Here is a 19,226-nt window from a genome sequence, read left to right on the forward strand (position 1 = left end):
ATAAACTCAAAATGGGTTTAAAACCTAAATTTGAGACCTGACATCATTAAACTAAAAGAATACATAGGCACTAATCTTTTAATAAACTCTTGGGACTACATGAAAATAAAAAGCTTTTGTACACCAAAGGAAACCCATGAATAAAATGAAAAGACAACCTACTGAATGGGAGAAGATATTTACAAATGATATGTCTGATAAGGGGTTAATATCACTATTTTGTTTAAAAAAAAGGGAAAGGAAATACAAATAGCCAACAGACATGAAGTGCTATTGACTGAATAAATAAATAAAATTTTACAAGGGATTACTATTTAGCAATACAACAGCCAAAACGTGGAAATGACTCAGATGTCTAGCAGCTGATGAATGGATGAATAAAATTTGTTATATCTTTAAATGGAGTATTATTTAGCAATAAAAAGGAGTTCTGATACATACTACAACATGGATGAGCCTTGAAAACATGCTGAGTGAAAGAAGCCAGATGCAAAGACTGTATATTACATTATTTCATTTATATGAAATGTCTACAATAGACAACTATAGGGACAGAAAGTAGATTAGTGGTTGCCAAGTGCTGGGGGTGGGAGATGAAGGTGAATTGGAGAATGGAAATAGAGAAATTGGAAATGACTGCTAATAGACACAGGTTTCTTTTTGAGGTGATAAGAATACAATCTCTAGATTGTGGTCATTGTTGCACAATTCTGTGAATACTAAAAATCATTGAATTGGAAAAAAAATCATTGAATTATATACTTTAAATGAATAAACTGTAGGTATGTGAATTATATTTGAACACTTTGGGAAAAAATATGGAAATAATTTCTAAATTTGTATGCATAGCTGGAGTTCATTTAAAAATTCCAGATCCCTGGCCACACCTCAGACCAATTAAATCACAATCTCTTAGCATGGGATACAAATATTATGTTTTGAAGCTACTTAGGTTGTTCAAATGTTCAGACATGTTTGGTAACCACTACAATATATTACCTAAGAATAAGTTTATGTATTTATTTTATTATTTTATTTTAGATATATTTTTAGACAGAGAATACATGTGAGTGGGAGAGAGGGGAAGAAGGAGGGAGGGAGAAAGAGAGAAAGAGAATCTTAAGCAGGTTCCACTCTCAGCATGGAGCCCGAGGCAGGGCTCAATCTCATGACCCTGGAATCATGTCCTGAGCCGAAATCAAAGAGTTGGCTGCTCAACCAGCTGAGCCACCCAGGCGCCCCAAAATTTATTTTTGTTTTAAATTTTTGTTTATTTTGGGGCACCTGGGTGGCTCAGTCAGGTTAAGCGTTGTGTCTGACTTTGGCTTAGGTCATGACCTTGTGGTTTGTGGGTTTGAGCCCTGTGTTGGGCTCTGTGCTGACAGTTCTGAGCCTGGAGTGTGCTTCTGATTCTGTCTCCCTCTTTCTCTGCCCCTCCCCCGCTCACGCTTTGTGTGTGTGTGTGTGTGTGTGTGTGTGTGTGTGTGTGTGTGTGTCTCTCTCTCTCTCTCTCTCAAAAATAAGTGTTTTTATTAATGTTTGTTTATTTTTGAGAGAGAGCAGGGAAAGGGCAGAGAGAGAGAGGGAGACAGAATCCCAAGCAGGCTCTGCACTCTCAGTGCAGAACCTGATGGGGGGCTTGAACTCAGGAACCATGAGATCATGACCTGAGCCAAAATCAACAGTTGGTCAATTAACCAACTGAGCCACCCAGATGCCCTTATTTTTTTATTTGAGGGTTCACTCCATTTAGTTGCTATTGCCAGTATGCTTGGATTTATTTCTTCCCTATTTTATGTTTTTTGTCTACTCTTAATCTTCTGTGCTTCCTTCTTTTATTTCTTTCCTAATAATCAGGATGGATACATCTCTTTTTTTTTATTTATGTTTATTTATTTTTAAGAGAGAGAGCACACACATGAGCCGACGTAGGCTAGAGAGAGATGGGGAGAGAGGATCTGAAGTGGGCTCTGCACTGACAGCAGAGAGCTTGATGTGGGGCTTGAACTCACGAACCGTGAGATCATGACCTGAGCTGAAGTTAGACGCTTAACTGACTGAGCCACCCAGGCATCCCTGTTTTGTTTTGTTTTTTTTAAACTCCATTTTCCCCCTTGTTTAATTTGGAAGATGTATACTATTTTTTATCCTTAGTGGTTATCTTTAATGTTTTGTCACATGTACTTTATTTCTTTTAATGCAAATATAGTTTTGTAGTTTTTTATTAATTGTAATGATGTTTGAAAAATATACACATTTAATGAAAATTAAATATTTTATTAATTATTAAATGTTTTAATATTAAGGCACTCATTCAATCCACATACAGTGTTTGCACACTGCTTTGCAGAAGTCTTTTCTTTTTTTAAAGTTTTTATTTAAATTCCAATTACCATACAGTACAACACTAGTTTCAGCTGTAGAATTTAGTGATTTATCACCTACATACAACACTGTGCTCATCACAAGTGCCCTCCTTAATACCCATCACCTATTTAACACATTACTCCACCTACCTCCCCTCCAGCAACTATCTGTACTGTATAATTAAAGAGTCTGTTTCTTGGTTTGCCTTTTTCTTTTTCTCTCCCTATGTTCTTTTATTTTGTCTCTCAAATGCCACATATTTGGGGTGCCTGAGTGGCTGTCGGTTAAGTGTCCAACTTGGGCTCAGGTCATGATCTCGCAGTTTGTGAGTTCAAGCCCCGCCTTGGGTTCTGTGCTGACAGCTGAGCCTAGAGCCTGGTTCAGGTTCTGTGTCTCCCGCTCTCTCTACCCCTCCCCTGCTGGCACTCACTCTGTCTCTCTCAAAAGTAAATCAACATTTAAAAAAATTTTTTTTAATGCACATATGAATGAAATCATATAGCAGTTGTCTTTCTCTGACTGACTTCGCTTAGCATAATACATTCTAGTTCCATCCATGTTGTTGCAAATGGCAAGATTTCATTTTTTTTTTTATGGCTGAGTAATAGTGCATTGTGTATATATATATATATATATATATATACACATATATATATATATATATATATATATATATATATATATACCTTCTTGATCCATTCGTCAGTCGATGGACATTTGGGTTGTTTCTGTAATTTGGCTGTTGTTGCTATTTGGCTATGCTGCTATAAGCATTCGGGTACATGTATCCCTTTGAATCAGTACTTTTGTATCATATGGGTAAATATCTAGTAGTACAATTGCTGGCTCATAGGATAGTTCTACTTTTAACGTTTTGAGGAACCTCCATATTGGTTTCCAGAGTGGCTGTACCAGTTTGCATTCCCACCAACAATGTAAGAGGATTCCCCTTTCTCTGCATCCTGACCAACATCTGTTGTTGGGAAAACTGGACAGCAACATGCAAAAGAATGAAACTGGACCACTCTCTTACACAATACACAAAAATAAGTTCAATGGGTTGAAGACCTAATTGTGAGACAGGAAACTATCAAAATCCTAGAGGAGAACACAGGCAGTAACGTCTTTGACGTTGGTCGTAGCAACTTCTCACTAGATAGGTCTCCTGAGGCTAGGGAAACGAGCAAAAATAAACTATTGGTACTACATAAAAATAAAAATCCTCACAGTGAAGGAAACAACAAACTGAAAAGGCAACATACAGAACGGGAGAAGATATTTGTAAATCACATATCTGATAAGGGGCTAGTATACAAAAGAACTTACCAAACTCAACACCCAAAAAACAAATAATCCAGTTAAGAAATGGGCAGAAGACATGAATAGACATATTTCCAAAGAAGACATAGAGATGACTAACAGTTATGAAAAGGTGCTCAACATCAATAAAATACAAATCAAAACTGCAGTGAGATATCACTTCACACCGAACTGACTACAATTAACACAAGAAGCTTCAAAAGTCCGGAGTAAACTATATGCCCCACCCTCACACCTGGGATTTCAAGGCAACCAGCTGAGAAACAGAAAGGATTGGGTCTACCTTGAAATAAGTTGGAAGCTGTTGTGACAGTGAGTTGAGCTTCTATAGCCAGATGAAACACTGACCTCTCTGTGTCAAATGTATTTCACTGTCAAAAATCAGGAGCATACCAGCAGTATATGACTATACTCTTTTTCTGTACCTTTACCAACACTACATACCTGTGATTGCTGGTGAGTTTAAATATTTTGGGAGTATTTCTGCCTGTTTTGGTCCTTTAATCATTATCATTATTGTTTGTGTCACTTAAATACTTAACAATGGTTAAAGTTAATGTTTCCTTTTTCCCCAGAACAATATAAAAGATATATGAAGGATCTGAAAGTGCCTTTAACTATGGTTCATCTTTCCCATCTATTATGTTACTGTCTGATGTTTTAATTGTTTTCTTTTAAACCCTCCAAATGGGCATTATTTTTGTTTTATAATGACAGTGTTTGCTTGTAGATTTATTCATATGATTATCCTTTTATTTGCACTCTATTCCTCTTCATTATACCTTCCATTGAGATGATTTTATTTGTCATGAAATACATTAAGCAAGGCTTATTGTTAGTAAATGTTCTGTTTTTATTTTTGTTCTTTTAGTAAAGTAACCTTGCTTCACTTTCATTTCTGCCTGATGATTTCACTTGGTATAGAATTCTATACTGACAATTATTTTTTTCTCAGCACTCTGAAGATATTATTCCACTGTCTTCTGGCTTCTATTGTTGCTCTTGAGAAGTCTGCCTTCTGTCTCATTATTATTCCTTTTGTAAGTAATTGGTATTTTCTCTCTGGCTGCCTTTAAGATTTTTTTCTTAAGATTTTAATATAATTGATTATATCGTTTTATTTCTAGAATTTTGATATTCTCTTCCTCTCCTAGATCTTATTTTTTTTTTACTTCTATTTAGTTCCTTTATCATGGTTTTGAATTCATATTTTAATTTTCATATATTTCAAGCATTTATAAATGCTCTATATATAAAAAATTCAGTTTGTAGAGAACAGGCCTAATTCTGCAACTTCTTACATTCATGTGGGCTCTTGTGTAATGATGAAGTATGATTTTTTTTCCCTCCTTTTCATTGAGAGTCTAGGACAAGACTGCAGTGTTTCTTGTCATTTCCTTTGAGATCACATGGACTTTTTTTTCCTTTATCTGAACTGTGGGCCTTGGATAATTCTGATTTTGTGAAGAGGTTCAGTATTTATCCCTGAAATTTTGTGGGCCTATGGCCTTGTGTCTTGGGTTATATCAGACCATTAAGATAGATACAAACTGTTTGGCAATTGAAATCAACAAATATCCTGAGGGTAGTTGTGACTTTTGAGCATGTTTACCTCTAGTTTGTGGTTCTTACTTCATTGTACCTCCTTTGGATCTTCTTTACTTTTTTAAAAAAAGTATGGCATGCTTTTAAAAGAATATAGGTCATATTTTATACAGGATTTCAAGAAATCTGATGCATCATTCACATATTTACAATTGTGAATCCTTTTGTCTTTGAACCTTCTATATCTACATTTGATGTCCTTAGGTAAATTTCATAGTTTTTTCTTAAATGGTCTTTTGCATTTCTTCTAAAGCAATTTTCTCAGTACTTTATAAATGTTGATATTATGTATAGGACTGTTTTATTGTATGATATTTTCTGAATGGCTAATACATATATATAGACACACACACACACACACATAATACACATCTATATATGGTTAGCAAAATGTTGATATCTGTAAGTTGATAATAATCTTATAGAAACATCTAATAATTGTCCAGGGGATAATAGTGGATTTCTAGGTAGATACTTTTGCATTTTATATATAATGTATTATTATTTCTTTTCTATTTGTGCCAGTTTTTTAAAACTGTAATCAGTAGGAGCTGAGTATTTGAATATTTCACAATTTGAAAAACAATTCTTGTCTTTTTCCAAACTTTATTGGAAGTATTTCTAATGTTTACTGAATATGTTTCTTTAGATTTCTGATACTCTTAATTAGGTTAAAGAAGAGCATTCTGGCTTTAGAGAATTTTTTTACATTTTTAAAGAATGTTTATCTTTGAGAGAGAGATAAAGAGCACAAGCATGGGAGGGGCAGAGTGAGAGGGAGACACAGAATCTGAAACACGTTCCAGGCTCTGAGCTGTCAGCACAGAACCCGATGCGGGGCTCAAACTCACAAACCATGAGATCATGACCTGAGCCAAAGTTGGACGTTTAACCAACTGAGCCACCCAGGCGTCCCTAGAGAATTTTTAATACAAGGTCTCAAGTAGATTTTCTGATGCTGAATCACTCCTCCATTTGTGGGATAAATTGTATTTAATCATGATGTTTCAGTCCTTAATACAGCTATATTCTACATTGCTAATGTTTATTTAAAAATTTGACCTATGTTGGTTCATAGGATTGACTTCGTTTTCCTGAGCTCTCATTGTCCAGGTTTGTTATCTTAGTTAACTATGTAAAATGACTTGGGTGGATTTCCATGTTTTTGTATGTTCAACAACAATTACATAGGAATTGAATTGTGTATTCTTTAATGGTTTGGATAACCTTGCCAGTCATACCATCAATCATCAGTGTCTGTGGCCTTTTAGGAGCATAGACATTAAACTCAAATTTAAAATTCTTATGTAGTTATTGATGTATTCTCAGATTTTCTTTATTCATGGATCACTTTTATTATTTTCATCCATTTCAACTAGTTTTTCTAATTTACTGTTCAGTTATGTATAGGTTTTTCTCATAAGCACTTGTCTTAGATTTATGTTCTTCTATTCTTTATCCTTTCCAATGTTTTGGATTTGTGCCCAATCTGATTTTTTTCCCCAGCGTGTCATATTTTTGTACCATTTATTTGCTTTGGAAAAAATGAATGGACTTCTGGCCATTTCTATTCCTTCGAAATTCTGGTTTACTCGCTTTCTCATTTAGCTAGCTAATTCTTTTGTTTGTTTTGTTTTTTCCTCCCTCTTCTTGAGTTGACATCTTAATTCTCTTGTTTTTAATTATTTCTTGTTTTCTAATAAGTACATTTAAAGCTGTGAGTTTTCTGAGGATTCATTAGTTGAGTCTTGGGATTTCACATCAAGTTCCTCTTGGTATTTTGCTCTAAATTTTAAGTTTAATTTTTATTTTCCTTTTATATCAAACATTATATAGAAGTATCTTAATTACTTAATTCTAGGATTCTATATTTGTTTTCTATGTTTTTGCAATTTCTAGTTTTATTATTAGTTTTATCTATCTATATAGTTAATACCTATCTTATTAATTATGTTCCAGTCTTCTAAGTCTGTACTTTCTTCTTAGTCTGTTTATATAACTGTCCTAAAACAGAAAAGGAAAAAACTATTTCCTTTTATTCACACAGTACTTCTGACACCAGATGTGTGGATTTTCCCATACGAGGCAGTTCTCCAGTTCCTGGTAGACACCAGTAGGGTGTCTTACAATTTAACTTAATTCTGATACTAACTGCCCAGAGTTAGCACAGACCCCACTGTTTAAGGGCTCAATCCCACAGCCTACTACCCCAGAGGCCAATTGTAACTCTCAAGTTGTCCCCGTACTTATGACTGACTGGCTATAAATCAGAGGTTCCCACAGTACCCTTCTCAGGTTTAATAATTTGCTAGAAGAGCTCAGAGAACTTAGAGCAACATTTACATTTACCAGTTTATTATAAAACATACAACTCAGGGACAGCCCAATGGAAGAGATGCACAGGGAAAGTGTTTTTGTGCTGGTCTTAGCCTATCAGCAACCACCAGTGCTGTGGCTGGACCAGCTTTTATGGTTCTTACTATGATTGCAAGATGCCCTTTAGTAATAACCATTGGGAGACTTTGAAAAAGTAAAGATTTATGACTTAGAGGACCTAGAAATGATACAACATACCCTGGGCCCTACAGTGATGGCATGGGTATAGAGAGTGCACAGACCTAGGGTTTTGCCTCTGTTGAGGTTGAGAAGGAGGGCCTAGGGTTTCTGGGCTCTGTATTGTTGAATTTAAAATGAAAGCGGGAACTTAAGAGGGCAGCAAGAAAAAATTTAGTAAGTGGTCCAAATGATTAGTTACTGAAATCAACAAAGGAATCTCAGATGGGGGAGGCAGCCTGGCTCCTTTATTTAGTGTGGCTTGTAATATAGTCATCTTTGATGGATGCCTCTTTGAAGTGGATGCCTCAGCAATCAAAGCTTAAGTCAGGCACGTGCCTTACAAACAAAAACAAAAAACTATCAAGACTTATACTCTAGCAAGGTATGGAGAAGGGGTATGGAGCTTCCATGCTGTCTCTCAGCATACCCTCCCAGCACTGTGTTCACTAATCCAGAAACTCTCTGAACCCCTTCAGTCAGGGTTTTTGCTGGAGGCTTCATTAGGTGGGCATGATTGATAAAATCATTGGACATGAGTAATTTATTCGATGTCCAGCATCTTTGCCCTCTCCAGAGGTGGGGCTAAAAGTTCCAACCCACTGAGGGGCACATGGGTGACTCAGTTGGTTAAATGTTCAACTTCAGCTCAGGTCATGATCTCACCGTTTCTGAGTTTGGGCCCCGCGTCAGGCACTGTGCTGACAGCCCTGAGCCTGGAGCCTGCTTCAGATTCTGTGTCTTCCTCTCTGCCCCTCCCCTGCTTGCGTGCTCACGCTCGTGCTCTCTCTCTCTCTCTCACTCTGTCTCTCTCTCAAAAATAAATAAACATTTAAAAAAAAGTTCCAACCCACTGATCACATGGTTGATTCCCCTGGCAACCAGCCCACCCTCTTTAGGGGCTTTCCAAAAGTCACTTCCTTAGCATAAATTTAGGTGTGGTTGAAAGGTACTTGTTTCCAAGAGTTTTAGGAGTTCTGTACGAGAAATCAGGAACAAAAATTAAATATATATTTCTTATTGTATCACAATATCATAGGTTCTCTACTATGACTTTGGATTTATTAGTTCCTTTTTTTATGTCTATCAATTTTTGTTTATTTACTTCAGAGCTAAGTTTTCAGTTGCATAGTCATGACTTGTAATTTCTCTTATCTGACTCTAAGATGATTGCCCTGAGCTGAATTCATAAATTCACTGAGGTAATGGGAGTAATCAGAGGAGAACTTATACAAGCTTCTGCTGCTTCATCAGTCTGTCTCTCAGCTTTATACTCACTGGGCCTCTTTTCCTATTATGATAGATAAACTTCATGTGCCTTTATCTAAGGCTAGTATCTCCACTTTTGTACTAAACTCGTTTAGTACTCGTTAGTACTCGTTTTGTACTCCACTCGTTTTTCATCTGTTTAGTAACATTCTTGGAGCAATGTTCTGTTAGTCTTGTGCAACATCAATTTGTCAGTGTCTGGTACAGTCATTTGCATCTGTACACCTGTAATTTCTCCCATCTTAAATTGATAAACAAATCTGATAAACAAGCAAATAGGGATATGGCCCTATTTCTCTGCTACTTTTTACAACAAAACTCAAAAGAGTTTTCCATGCTTCATATCTCCAGGTCATCTTTTAAATCTGCTTCAATCAAAACTTATTCCCATTATGGGGTGCCTGGGTGACTCAGTTAAACATCCAACTTCAGCTCAGGTCATAATCTCATAGCTCATGAGTTCGAGCCCCATGTCAGGTTCTGTGCTGACAGCTCAGAGCCTGGATCCTGCTTCGAATTCTGTATCTCCCGCTCTCTGCCCCTCCCCCACTCACACTCTGTCTCTCCCTTAGAATAAATAAACATTAAAAACAAAAAAAAATAACTTATCCCCATTATTCCACCAAAACTATCTTGTGAAGATCAGAAGTAACCTCCGTATTGTTAAAGCCTTTGTTAAATTAGAAGTCACCTCTCTCAACATTTGACAGAATTATTTCTCCTCAAAACACTTTCTTTGCTTGACTTCTGGGATTCCACATTCTCCTAATTTTTTTTTCTTCCTTTTTAGTCTCCCTTTGCTGGTTCCTTCTCATCTACCTGACCTCTAACTGTTCAAGTGTCCCAGGTCTCAATCCTCAAACTTCCTTTTTCTTTTCTTCTCTTCCTTTCCTGTACCTTTTGTATCCAAAACTCTATCTGGGTGATCTTATCAAATTCCATAGCTTTAAAAGTCATCATCATTTGGGGCGCCTGGGTGGCATAGTCGGTTAAGCGTACTACTTCAGCCAGGTCACGATCTCGCGGTCCGTGAGTTCGAGCCCCGCGTCGGGCTCTGGGCTGATGGCTCAGAGCCTGGAGCCTGTTTCCGATTCTGTGTCTCCCTCTCTCTCTGCCCCTCCCCCGTTCATGCTCTGTCTCTCTCTGTCCCAAAAATAAATAAACGTTGAAAAAAAAATTAAAAGTCATCTACTTATTGATAATTCTCAAATTCACATATCTCATCTAAATATCTCCTCAGAACCCCATACTTTTACATATACCTGCCTACTCAACATCTTTATAATATCTAATAGTTCAAAACCAAACTCTTGATATTCTCTCTCAAACCTGCTCCTACTACAATGAGAAGTTCTCAGTAAATGGCACTGGTATTGTTCTGGATGCCCAGGCAAAATACTTGGAGTTCTCTTAGACTTCTCTCCTGTTACATGCCCAGTTCATCATCAAATCCTCTTCATCACACCTTCAAAATATATCCAGAATCCATCTTATTTTCTCCACCCCTTCCTCCAGAATCATCTGGTCCAAGCCATGTAGATTATTGCCTTAGCCTCCTAGCTTCTATCCACCCAGCTTTTGTACTTTCCCATTGATTCTCTGATGTTTTAAAACAACCAGAATGATTGATTTTTAAACAAAAGTCAGATACTATCATGCTGCTTCTCACAACCCTCCAATGGCTACTCATCCTCAGAATAAAAGTCAGAATTTTTTACATGGCTAAGACTTAAGATTTCCTTGTCATTTTCTTTGAAGCCAGGGAATATTTTTTCTCTCCCTCTGAACTGCAGGCTTTGGATGGTTACAGTTTTGTGAAGAGGTTTATTTCTAATTCCTGACATACTGTAAGTCCAGGGCCTTATCTCAGATATTTTTTTTAGACCGTTAAGTTTCATATGTAGGGAGTTGAAGATAGCAGATGTCCCAAGGGTAGCTGTGGCTTCAAAGTATGTTTACCTTTCTAGTTTCTGGTTTTTCATTGTGGACTCTGTGGAACTTCTTTACTTTCTTTTAAGCTTGGCATACTTTTAGAAGGTTGTTTCTCATGTTTTATTCAACCTTTACTCCACTGTCACAGTTACAATGTACAACAGTGCCATTACACCCTCATGCTGTCCCTTTGTTGTCAACTCTTTCCCCATTTCTAACCTTTGACAACTTGTGACCTATTTTCTATCCCCACAATTTTGCCAATTTAGGGTTCCCAACCCTAAATATAACTTTATAGTGGGCCCTGTTCTCCAGTTATTGCCTAAGCCTTATGAAATGGTCCAAAACACTGCTTAGTTTCTCCACATCTCAGTTGTCTTGACCTGTAGGACCTCTGCAAGTGGAAAAGTGGCTTGAAATGATAAGCTTATTTCTGTGAATTTGTATGTTTTTTAACTTTTAGCCAACCAACTCTTTATTCCAGTTGTAATTCTCCAATGCCTTCTTCAGTCAGATGCCTGTAATGTTTTGTGTGATTGCTCTCATCAGGAAGGTTGATTTAAATTACCTAGTCTTGGGGCGCCTGGGTGGCGCAGTCGGTTAAGCATCCGACTTCAGCCAGGTCACGATCTCGCGGTCCGTGAGTTCGAGCCCCGCGTCAGGTTCTGGGCTGATGGCTCAGAGCCTGGAGCCTGTTTCAGATTCTGTGTCTCCCTCTCTCTCTGCCCCTCCCCCGTTCATGCTCTGTCTCTCTCTGTCCCCAAAATAAATAAACATTGAAAAAAAAATTTAAAAATAAATAAATAAATTACCTAGTCTTCTGTTAGCAGAAATGTATATTTAAGATTTATGAACTAGTACTTAAACTGAAACCTGAAGAATGAGAAAAAGTATGCAATATCTCATGCAGACAGGTTCAGAGATGTCTGACAAGCCCTGTTAGTTGTAAGTTGAAATTGGTTCTATGAGTTTTTCAGAGCTAAAAGTAATTAGTATGTTTGGCAAATAATCAGTAAAGCCAAGAAGGCTCATGGAGAAATCATAAATAAATTGGGACCAGACCATGGAGTGCTTTATCAAGTCATGGGAAGGATTTGGATTTTATTCTGTGTTTAATTAGGAAGGTATTTAAAAGTTTAGGCAGAGATAACAAATCATGATCTGAATCAGAGTCAGGTTTTAGGAAGTATTAAACCTAAAGATCTCCATGCTTTTTTTCTGATGAACTAGATTCGGTTTCAGTTAGTCTGGTGCAGTATCTGGGCATCTTTAATTTTACCAAGGTCCCCAGGTGGTTTTGAGCCCTACCAATTTGAGAACCACTAGCTTAAAAAAGTTTTTTCTTCCCTTACTTTCCCACTAGATTTTTATTATTCTCTGATCTCTAGTGTTCCTTTTACATGTTAGTATGTAAGGTCATTCTACACTAATATTTTTTGAAACCCTAGGCAGCAACATATTACTGCAGCATGAAATCAGTTTAGTGGGTTTTGGCTGTGAGTGTGTATGTGTAGTGTCTGTGTATGTGTGACAGAGAAGAGACTAGAATAACATAGAAAAAATGAAACAGTGTAGATACTGTTTAATGAAATTATATGTGTCAGGTTATGATGTGAAATGTAAGTAGGTATTACTATAAGTCATGGTTAAATAATATCTGAAAAACACTGATGTAGGCCAGTTATTTCTCATGGGTATTGGTTCCCTATACCAAATCTTCCTCACCTTATAGCTCCTGTCCCAGTAAACTCATTGTAAATTAAAAATGTCATAAGTTGTGGGCGCCTGGGTGGCGCAGTCGGTTAAGCATCCAACTTCAGCCAGGTCACGATCTCGCGGTCCGTGAGTTCGAGCCCCGCGTCAGGCTCTGGGCTGATGGCTCAGAGCCTGGAGCCTGTTTCTGATTCTGTGTCTCCCTCTCTCTCTGCCCCTCCCCCATTCATGCTCTGTCTCTCTGTCCCAAAAATAAATAAACGTTGAAAAAAAAAAATTAAAAAAAAAAAGTCATAAGTTGAAAATGCCTATAATACACTTATCAAACATCATAGCTTAGTCTATCCTGTCTTAAACATGTTCATAACACTTATGTTAGTCTACAGTTCAAAATTATCTAACATAAAGCCTATTTTATAATAAAGTGTCAAATACGTCATGTAATTTGTTGAATACTGAAACCAAGAAACAGAATGGTTGTATGGGTACAAAATGGTTTTCCATATATCAGTTTACCCTCATAATCATGTGGCTTACCGGGAACTGTAGCTTGCCGCTACAGGATCACAGGAGTACTATATTACTGCATATTGCTAGCCCAAGAAATTATCAAAATTCAAAATTTGAAGTATAATTTCTACTGAATGTATATTGCTTTTGTACTATCATAAGATCCAAAAATTTTAAGTGGAATGAATCATCATTAGTCGGTTATCATCTGTATATCTTTTCCATATATAGTCTTTTCTACTATGGAAACTCTCCGTCTGAAATGACAACAGAAATTGTTGATATTCTCTTATCTTTCAGACTTACCTTCAAGGAGTGCAAATAAAGACTTATCTCCAAAAAAGGATACTTATGAAACAGAATTATCCCAATGGGAAATGAGTGCCAGGCTTGAAAACTGTGATCTTGAGGAATCGAATTCCAGAGATTATTTGGAAGTCAGAGGCACATTGGAAAAGCAACAAGAAAATCAGGAGGAATATTTCAGGCAAGGGATGATCATATATGAAAAAATGTCCATATTCAATCAGCATACTTACTTATCTCAACATCCTAGGTGTCATTCTACTGAGAAACCCTATAAATGTAAGGAATGTGGGAAGGCCTTTAGACGAGCCTCACACCTAACTCAACATCATAGTATTCATACTGGTGAAAAACCCTATGAATGCAAGCAGTGTGGGAAGGCCTTTAGTCGTGATTCACAGCTTATTCTTCATCAGAGACTTCATACTGGTGAGAAGCCCTATGCATGCAAGGAATGCGGGAAGGCCTTTACTCAGAGCTCACAACTTATTTTACATCATAGAATTCATACTGGTGAAAAACCGTATAAATGTGAAGAATGTGGGAAAGCCTTTATTCGTAGCTCACAACTCACCCGACATCAAAAAGTCCACACTGGTGAGAAACCTTATGAATGTAAAGAATGTGGGAAGGCCTTTACTCAGAACTCACAACTTACTCTGCACCAGAGACTTCATACTGGTGAGAAACTTTATGAATGTAAAGAATGTAGAAAGGTCTTTACTCAGCTCTCACAACTTATTCTGCATAAGAGAATTCACACTGGTGAAAAACCCTACGAATGTAAGGAATGTGGGAAAGCTTTTATTTGTGGCTCTCAGCTTTCTCAACATCAGAAAATTCATAATGGGGAAAAGCCATATGAATGTAAGGAATGTGGAAAGGCCTTTATTCGTGGCTCGTTACTTATGCAACATCAGAGGATACATACTGGTGAAAAACCCTATAAATGTGAAGAATGTGGAAAAGCCTTTATCCGTGGCTCACAACTTACTCAACACCAGAGAATTCATACCAATGAGAAGCCCTATGAATGTAAAGAATGTGGAAAGACCTTTAGTCATGGCTCACAACTTACTCAACATCAGAGAATTCATACTGGTGAGAAACCCTATCAGTGTAAGGAATGTGGAAAGGCTTTTAATCGTGGCTCACTCCTTACCCGACATCAGAGGATTCATACTGGTGAAAAACCCTATGAATGTAAAGAATGTGGAAAGACTTTTAGTCGCGGCTCAGAACTTACTCAACATGAAAGGATTCATACTGGTGAGAAACCATACGAATGTAAGGAATGTGGGAAGTCTTTTATTCGTGGCTCACAGCTTACTCAACATCAGAGAATTCATACTGGTGAGAAACCGTATGAATGTAAAGAATGTAGAATGGCATTCACTCAGAGTTCACATCTTTCTCAACATCAGAGACTTCATACTGGTGAGAAACCCTATGTATGTAATGAATGTGGGAAGGCCTTTGCCCGTGGTTTACTACTTATACAGCATCAGAGAATTCATACAGGTGAGAAACCATATCAGTGTAAGGAATGTGGGAAGGCCTTTATTCGTGGTTCACAACTTACTCAACATCAGCGAATTCACACTGGAGAAAAGCCCTATGAATGCAAGGAATGTGGGAAGGCCTTTAGTCATGGCTCTCAACTTACTCTACATCAGAGAATTCATACTGGTGAGAAGCCCTATGAATGCAAAGAATGCAGAAAAGCATTTACTCAGAGCTCACATCTTTCTCGACATCAAAGAATCCATACTGGTGAGAAACCATATCAATGTAAGGAATGTGGGAAGGCCTTTACTCGTGGTTCACAGCTAACGCAACATCAGAGAATTCATATCAGTGAGAAAACTTTTGAATATAAAGAATGTGGGATAGACTTCAGTCATAGCTCACAAGTTTATATATGAATTATCTGATTCTTTGTGATTAAAATAGAGAGCCTTCTCTGGTCATTAATCCATTATCATCAAAGAATTCCTAAAATGTGAATATGGGAGCATATTTTCCTCTTCAAGTTCAGCATCAGTGAATTCTAATGGGAGAAAGATACTGTTAATGGAATCTATGTAGAAAAACCTATAGTTACTGGAAACCTATTAAACTTCAGCAAATTATAATAGAGTTCTGTTAATATAGTAAAATATAGGAAGGCCTTTAGCTGTAGAATATCTTTTTCAACATTATCTTGACTCTTCCAGCTACTTTTCTTTGTGATATTTATCATAATTAACCTCTGCTTTTGTTTAATCATTTGTAAGATAAGCCTAAGAATAATACCTTCCTTGTAAGATTCTTGGAAGTATTATGTGAAACATTTCATGTAAAGCTCTTAGTGCCTTGAACATATTATATCACAAGTATTAGCTATCATTATTACTAGTATGATTTTAGAGAATTTGCATGAGAAGAGGACAACTAATGAATATGGAGATATTTTTCATTAACCCTTGGCCCCGACTGTTTGGGGAGCACTGTATGCTGTAATGAATATGAGAAAGCTTTCATTCACATTTCATCCTATATGCTAGAAGAAGAAATTCATAGTTAAAAAAGTCATAGATTTAATCAGTGGATTGTTGAAGAGGGATGAGGTGAATTGTAACAAAGTCCAAAAACTCATATTTTCTATAATTTTTGACCACAATTTAAGAATGTTACTTAGAAGTGAAAAAAGTAGATAGTCAAAATTTTCTACTATGAAATTTCTAAAAACTTGAATGTACAGCTTTTGAATTAAACTAAAAATAAACTGACAGTATTTTGCAGTGAAACATGATGACAGTCTGTCAGAGACTATTTCCCTACCCAGTATCCATTTCCCCTTCTTTAGAATTCTTGGCTGAAAAATTATCTCAGTCTCTCTTGCAGGTCAACAAGATAAAAGTGGTATTTGTTTGTACATATAGGACATTTAAGAATACCTTTTTCCTCTCTGCATTTCTGTTTTCCTGCCTATGATGTGGACATTTAATTTACATCTCTGATGATTTTTGGGGGAATTTGAGAATGCTATCTAAGGATAATTGAGCAGAAATACAGAATGAGTCTACACCTATACTGATTTTATGGAATAGCTGTACCAATTCTGGTCTGCCTGCCTCCTGTATTTCTTTATATAAAATTAAAATAAACTTATTTGTTCATGCTGTTGTCATTCTGTTACTGGCACTAAAATGTATTAAGGGCATAAAATTTTTTTATCTGGCAGTGGAGTCCTATGGGTAAAAGAAATCTCAAGTATGGCATTGATTTGGTGCCATCATGAATGAGAACCCAGTTAAGGCTAGAAATCTAAAGATTTTTGCTTTTATAGACAGGACATTTGGTCAGACTCCTCCAGTCTGTCTTAAAAGGCAGATCTTTTACCCGTTAAGGGTATAATATTTGTAGAAATGGTATGAGTGATTCAGAATGTATTGGGTGTTTCTTGCTCCTTTTGGTAATGTCCTGCAAAAGATGAATTTGGTGTAGAGTTAGCTGCAGAGGCTACTAGCATAGATTGAAAGTGATATTGTTTTGTTAAAGGGTGCTATCTCTGCCTACAGGCATTCAATCCTGGTTACTGTAAGTTCATATATTGCTGTATTCCAGCCACTGTCTTAGGGGTTTGTGATAATAGTAATGAGCAATTCTAGCAGGAAGAGGTAGAATGATAAAAAATGTAGAATATGTGTTAGAACATAAGTGTTATGGAAGAATGGTCATTCAAAAGTACTTGAACAGGATATGAAAGTTTATGAAGTAGACCATGGATAAGGAAAGATTTGAATCAAGATTTGAAAATGTGAAGGAGTAAGTCAGTGGTTATCTAAGGCAAGAACATTCCAGACAGGAAGAAAGTAGACCAAAGGCCCTACAATGGGACAGTGGTACTTGAGGAACATCAAGGAAGCTATTGTTGAGGTCTCTGCAAGGGGATGATTAACAGAGTAGTTGGAGAGATAACAGGGCCATATCTTGTAAGGCCTTGCAAATCATTGTAAGAATTCTGTATTTTATTCTGAGGGAAATGTTTAGCCACTGGAGTGTTTTGAGCAGAGGATATTATCTAACAATAATGTTAGATAAAAACAGCAATTGTTAAAAACAATAACATCCAAGTGGATAAGAGGTTATGGTCTTAATTCAGATGAAAGAGGATGGTGGCTCACATTACAGTGGTAACAGTGGTGAGAAGTGGTTGGACTTGAGATATATGGCAAATGTGAGCAAGCAAGTTTTGTTTAAGATTTAGATGTCAGGTGTGTGTGGGGGGGTGGGTCTGGAATGACTTTGACTCAAAGGTTTTGGTCTTAACTGGAAAGATGGTATTCCCATCACTTGAGATGGGAAAAGCTGCAATTCCATCAGGTTTGTTGGGGAAGGTTGGGAATTCAATTTTGAACATGTTGAGTTTGAAATGTCTTTTAGACAAAATGATTAGGTACTTGGATGTTTTAGCTTGTACTGTTCTAGAGATTATATTAATTTGGTGGGTATTTCCTATACTTACATAATAAAACCATGAGGCAGGATAAGATCATCAGGGACCTGAGTATAGATAAAGGAAAGAAGAACACAAAGACTGATCCACAGTGCCTTCTAATATTAAGAATCCACAGATAAAAGGACAGGCTAGCAAAGGATGCTAAGAAGGACAGTGATATGGAAGGAAAACCAAGATAGTGTGGCATTGAAGAAGCTAAATGAAAGTCAAAGGAAGGATGATCAATGGTTGCAGATACCATTAGCAGTTTACATAATACTAGACTTGAGAATTGGCTATTGAACGTAGCAATATCAATGTTATTGTTGATCTTGAGTAGAGCAGGGCTATTTTTGGTTTTTTTGGAGTGGTTGAATTAAAAAACCTTTTTTAAAAAATAGAAATTGGAGACCATGAATATAGAGACAACTACTTGGAAGTGTTTTGCTGAAAAATGAAGCAAAAAAAAAAAAAGGTTAATAATTAGTGTGGCAGTAAGGAGTGTGTTTATTTCCAGAATAAGAGAAGTAATACGAATTGTGTATACTGGTTGGAATAATCCGGGTGGGGGGAATAGTTCATTACAAAGAAGTGAGAATTACTGGAGCAATGACCTTATGTCAGTGAGAGAGGATATAAGATTTAGCAGATGGACAGATTTGTTTTGGGAGATATGAAAAGTTTATTCCTGGCAATAGTACAGCAGAATATGGGCTGCTGGGAAGTAAGGTGGGAAAAGTTTTGGGAATTGTTCTGATTACTTCAGTGATTCCATGAGTGACAGACAAGGTTAGCTGAAAATATGGGGGACGAGAAGTTTGGCGTTCAGAAGAAAAGAGATAAGAAATAGTCACCAAAGTGAGACATTTAATGTAAAATATGATTGCCTGGCAACATTAAAGGGACAGAAAAATGAAAGCACAAAGGGGTCAGAAAGCAAAAGAAATTAGGCTTAAAACTATTCCCACAAAATCTTTGACATTGTAATTAAACAGTAACAAATATTTTGAAAGCCCCTATAGTTTTTAAAGGAAATGTACTACCGCTAATGAAACCCAATCCTAGCCTGCAACAGCCTACAACTCAAATCCCCCAAACAATTCCCAAGTTGGAACAAATCCATCAGGAAATGACCCATTAATGTAATTTTTCCACGGCTATATATATA

At 36.8% G+C, this 19,226-nt stretch overlaps 1 protein-coding gene across 5 annotated transcripts in view; it reads left to right on the forward strand.

Moving 5' to 3' along the window:
• The window catches only part of ZNF420 (zinc finger protein 420), a 38,528-nt gene extending 21,837 nt beyond the window's left edge, over positions 1–16,691 (forward strand). For 4 of the 5 annotated variants that reach the window (XM_047836774.1, XM_047836775.1, XM_047836776.1 and 1 more), the window contains one exon: positions 13,570–16,691. In XM_047836774.1, the coding sequence (XP_047692730.1) occupies positions 13,570–15,500 (1,931 nt within the window). In that variant the 3' untranslated portion in view covers positions 15,501–16,691. Of the gene's footprint in view, positions 1–4,647; positions 4,728–13,569 lie in introns of those variants that run through there. The other variant, XM_047836778.1, reaches the window with a different exon arrangement.
• Positions 16,692–19,226: the final 2,535 nt, after the last annotated feature.

The sequence above is a fragment of the Prionailurus viverrinus genome, chromosome E2 (genome assembly GCF_022837055.1).
Source record: "Prionailurus viverrinus isolate Anna chromosome E2, UM_Priviv_1.0, whole genome shotgun sequence".
NCBI classification, from domain to species: Eukaryota; Metazoa; Chordata; class Mammalia; order Carnivora; family Felidae; genus Prionailurus; species Prionailurus viverrinus.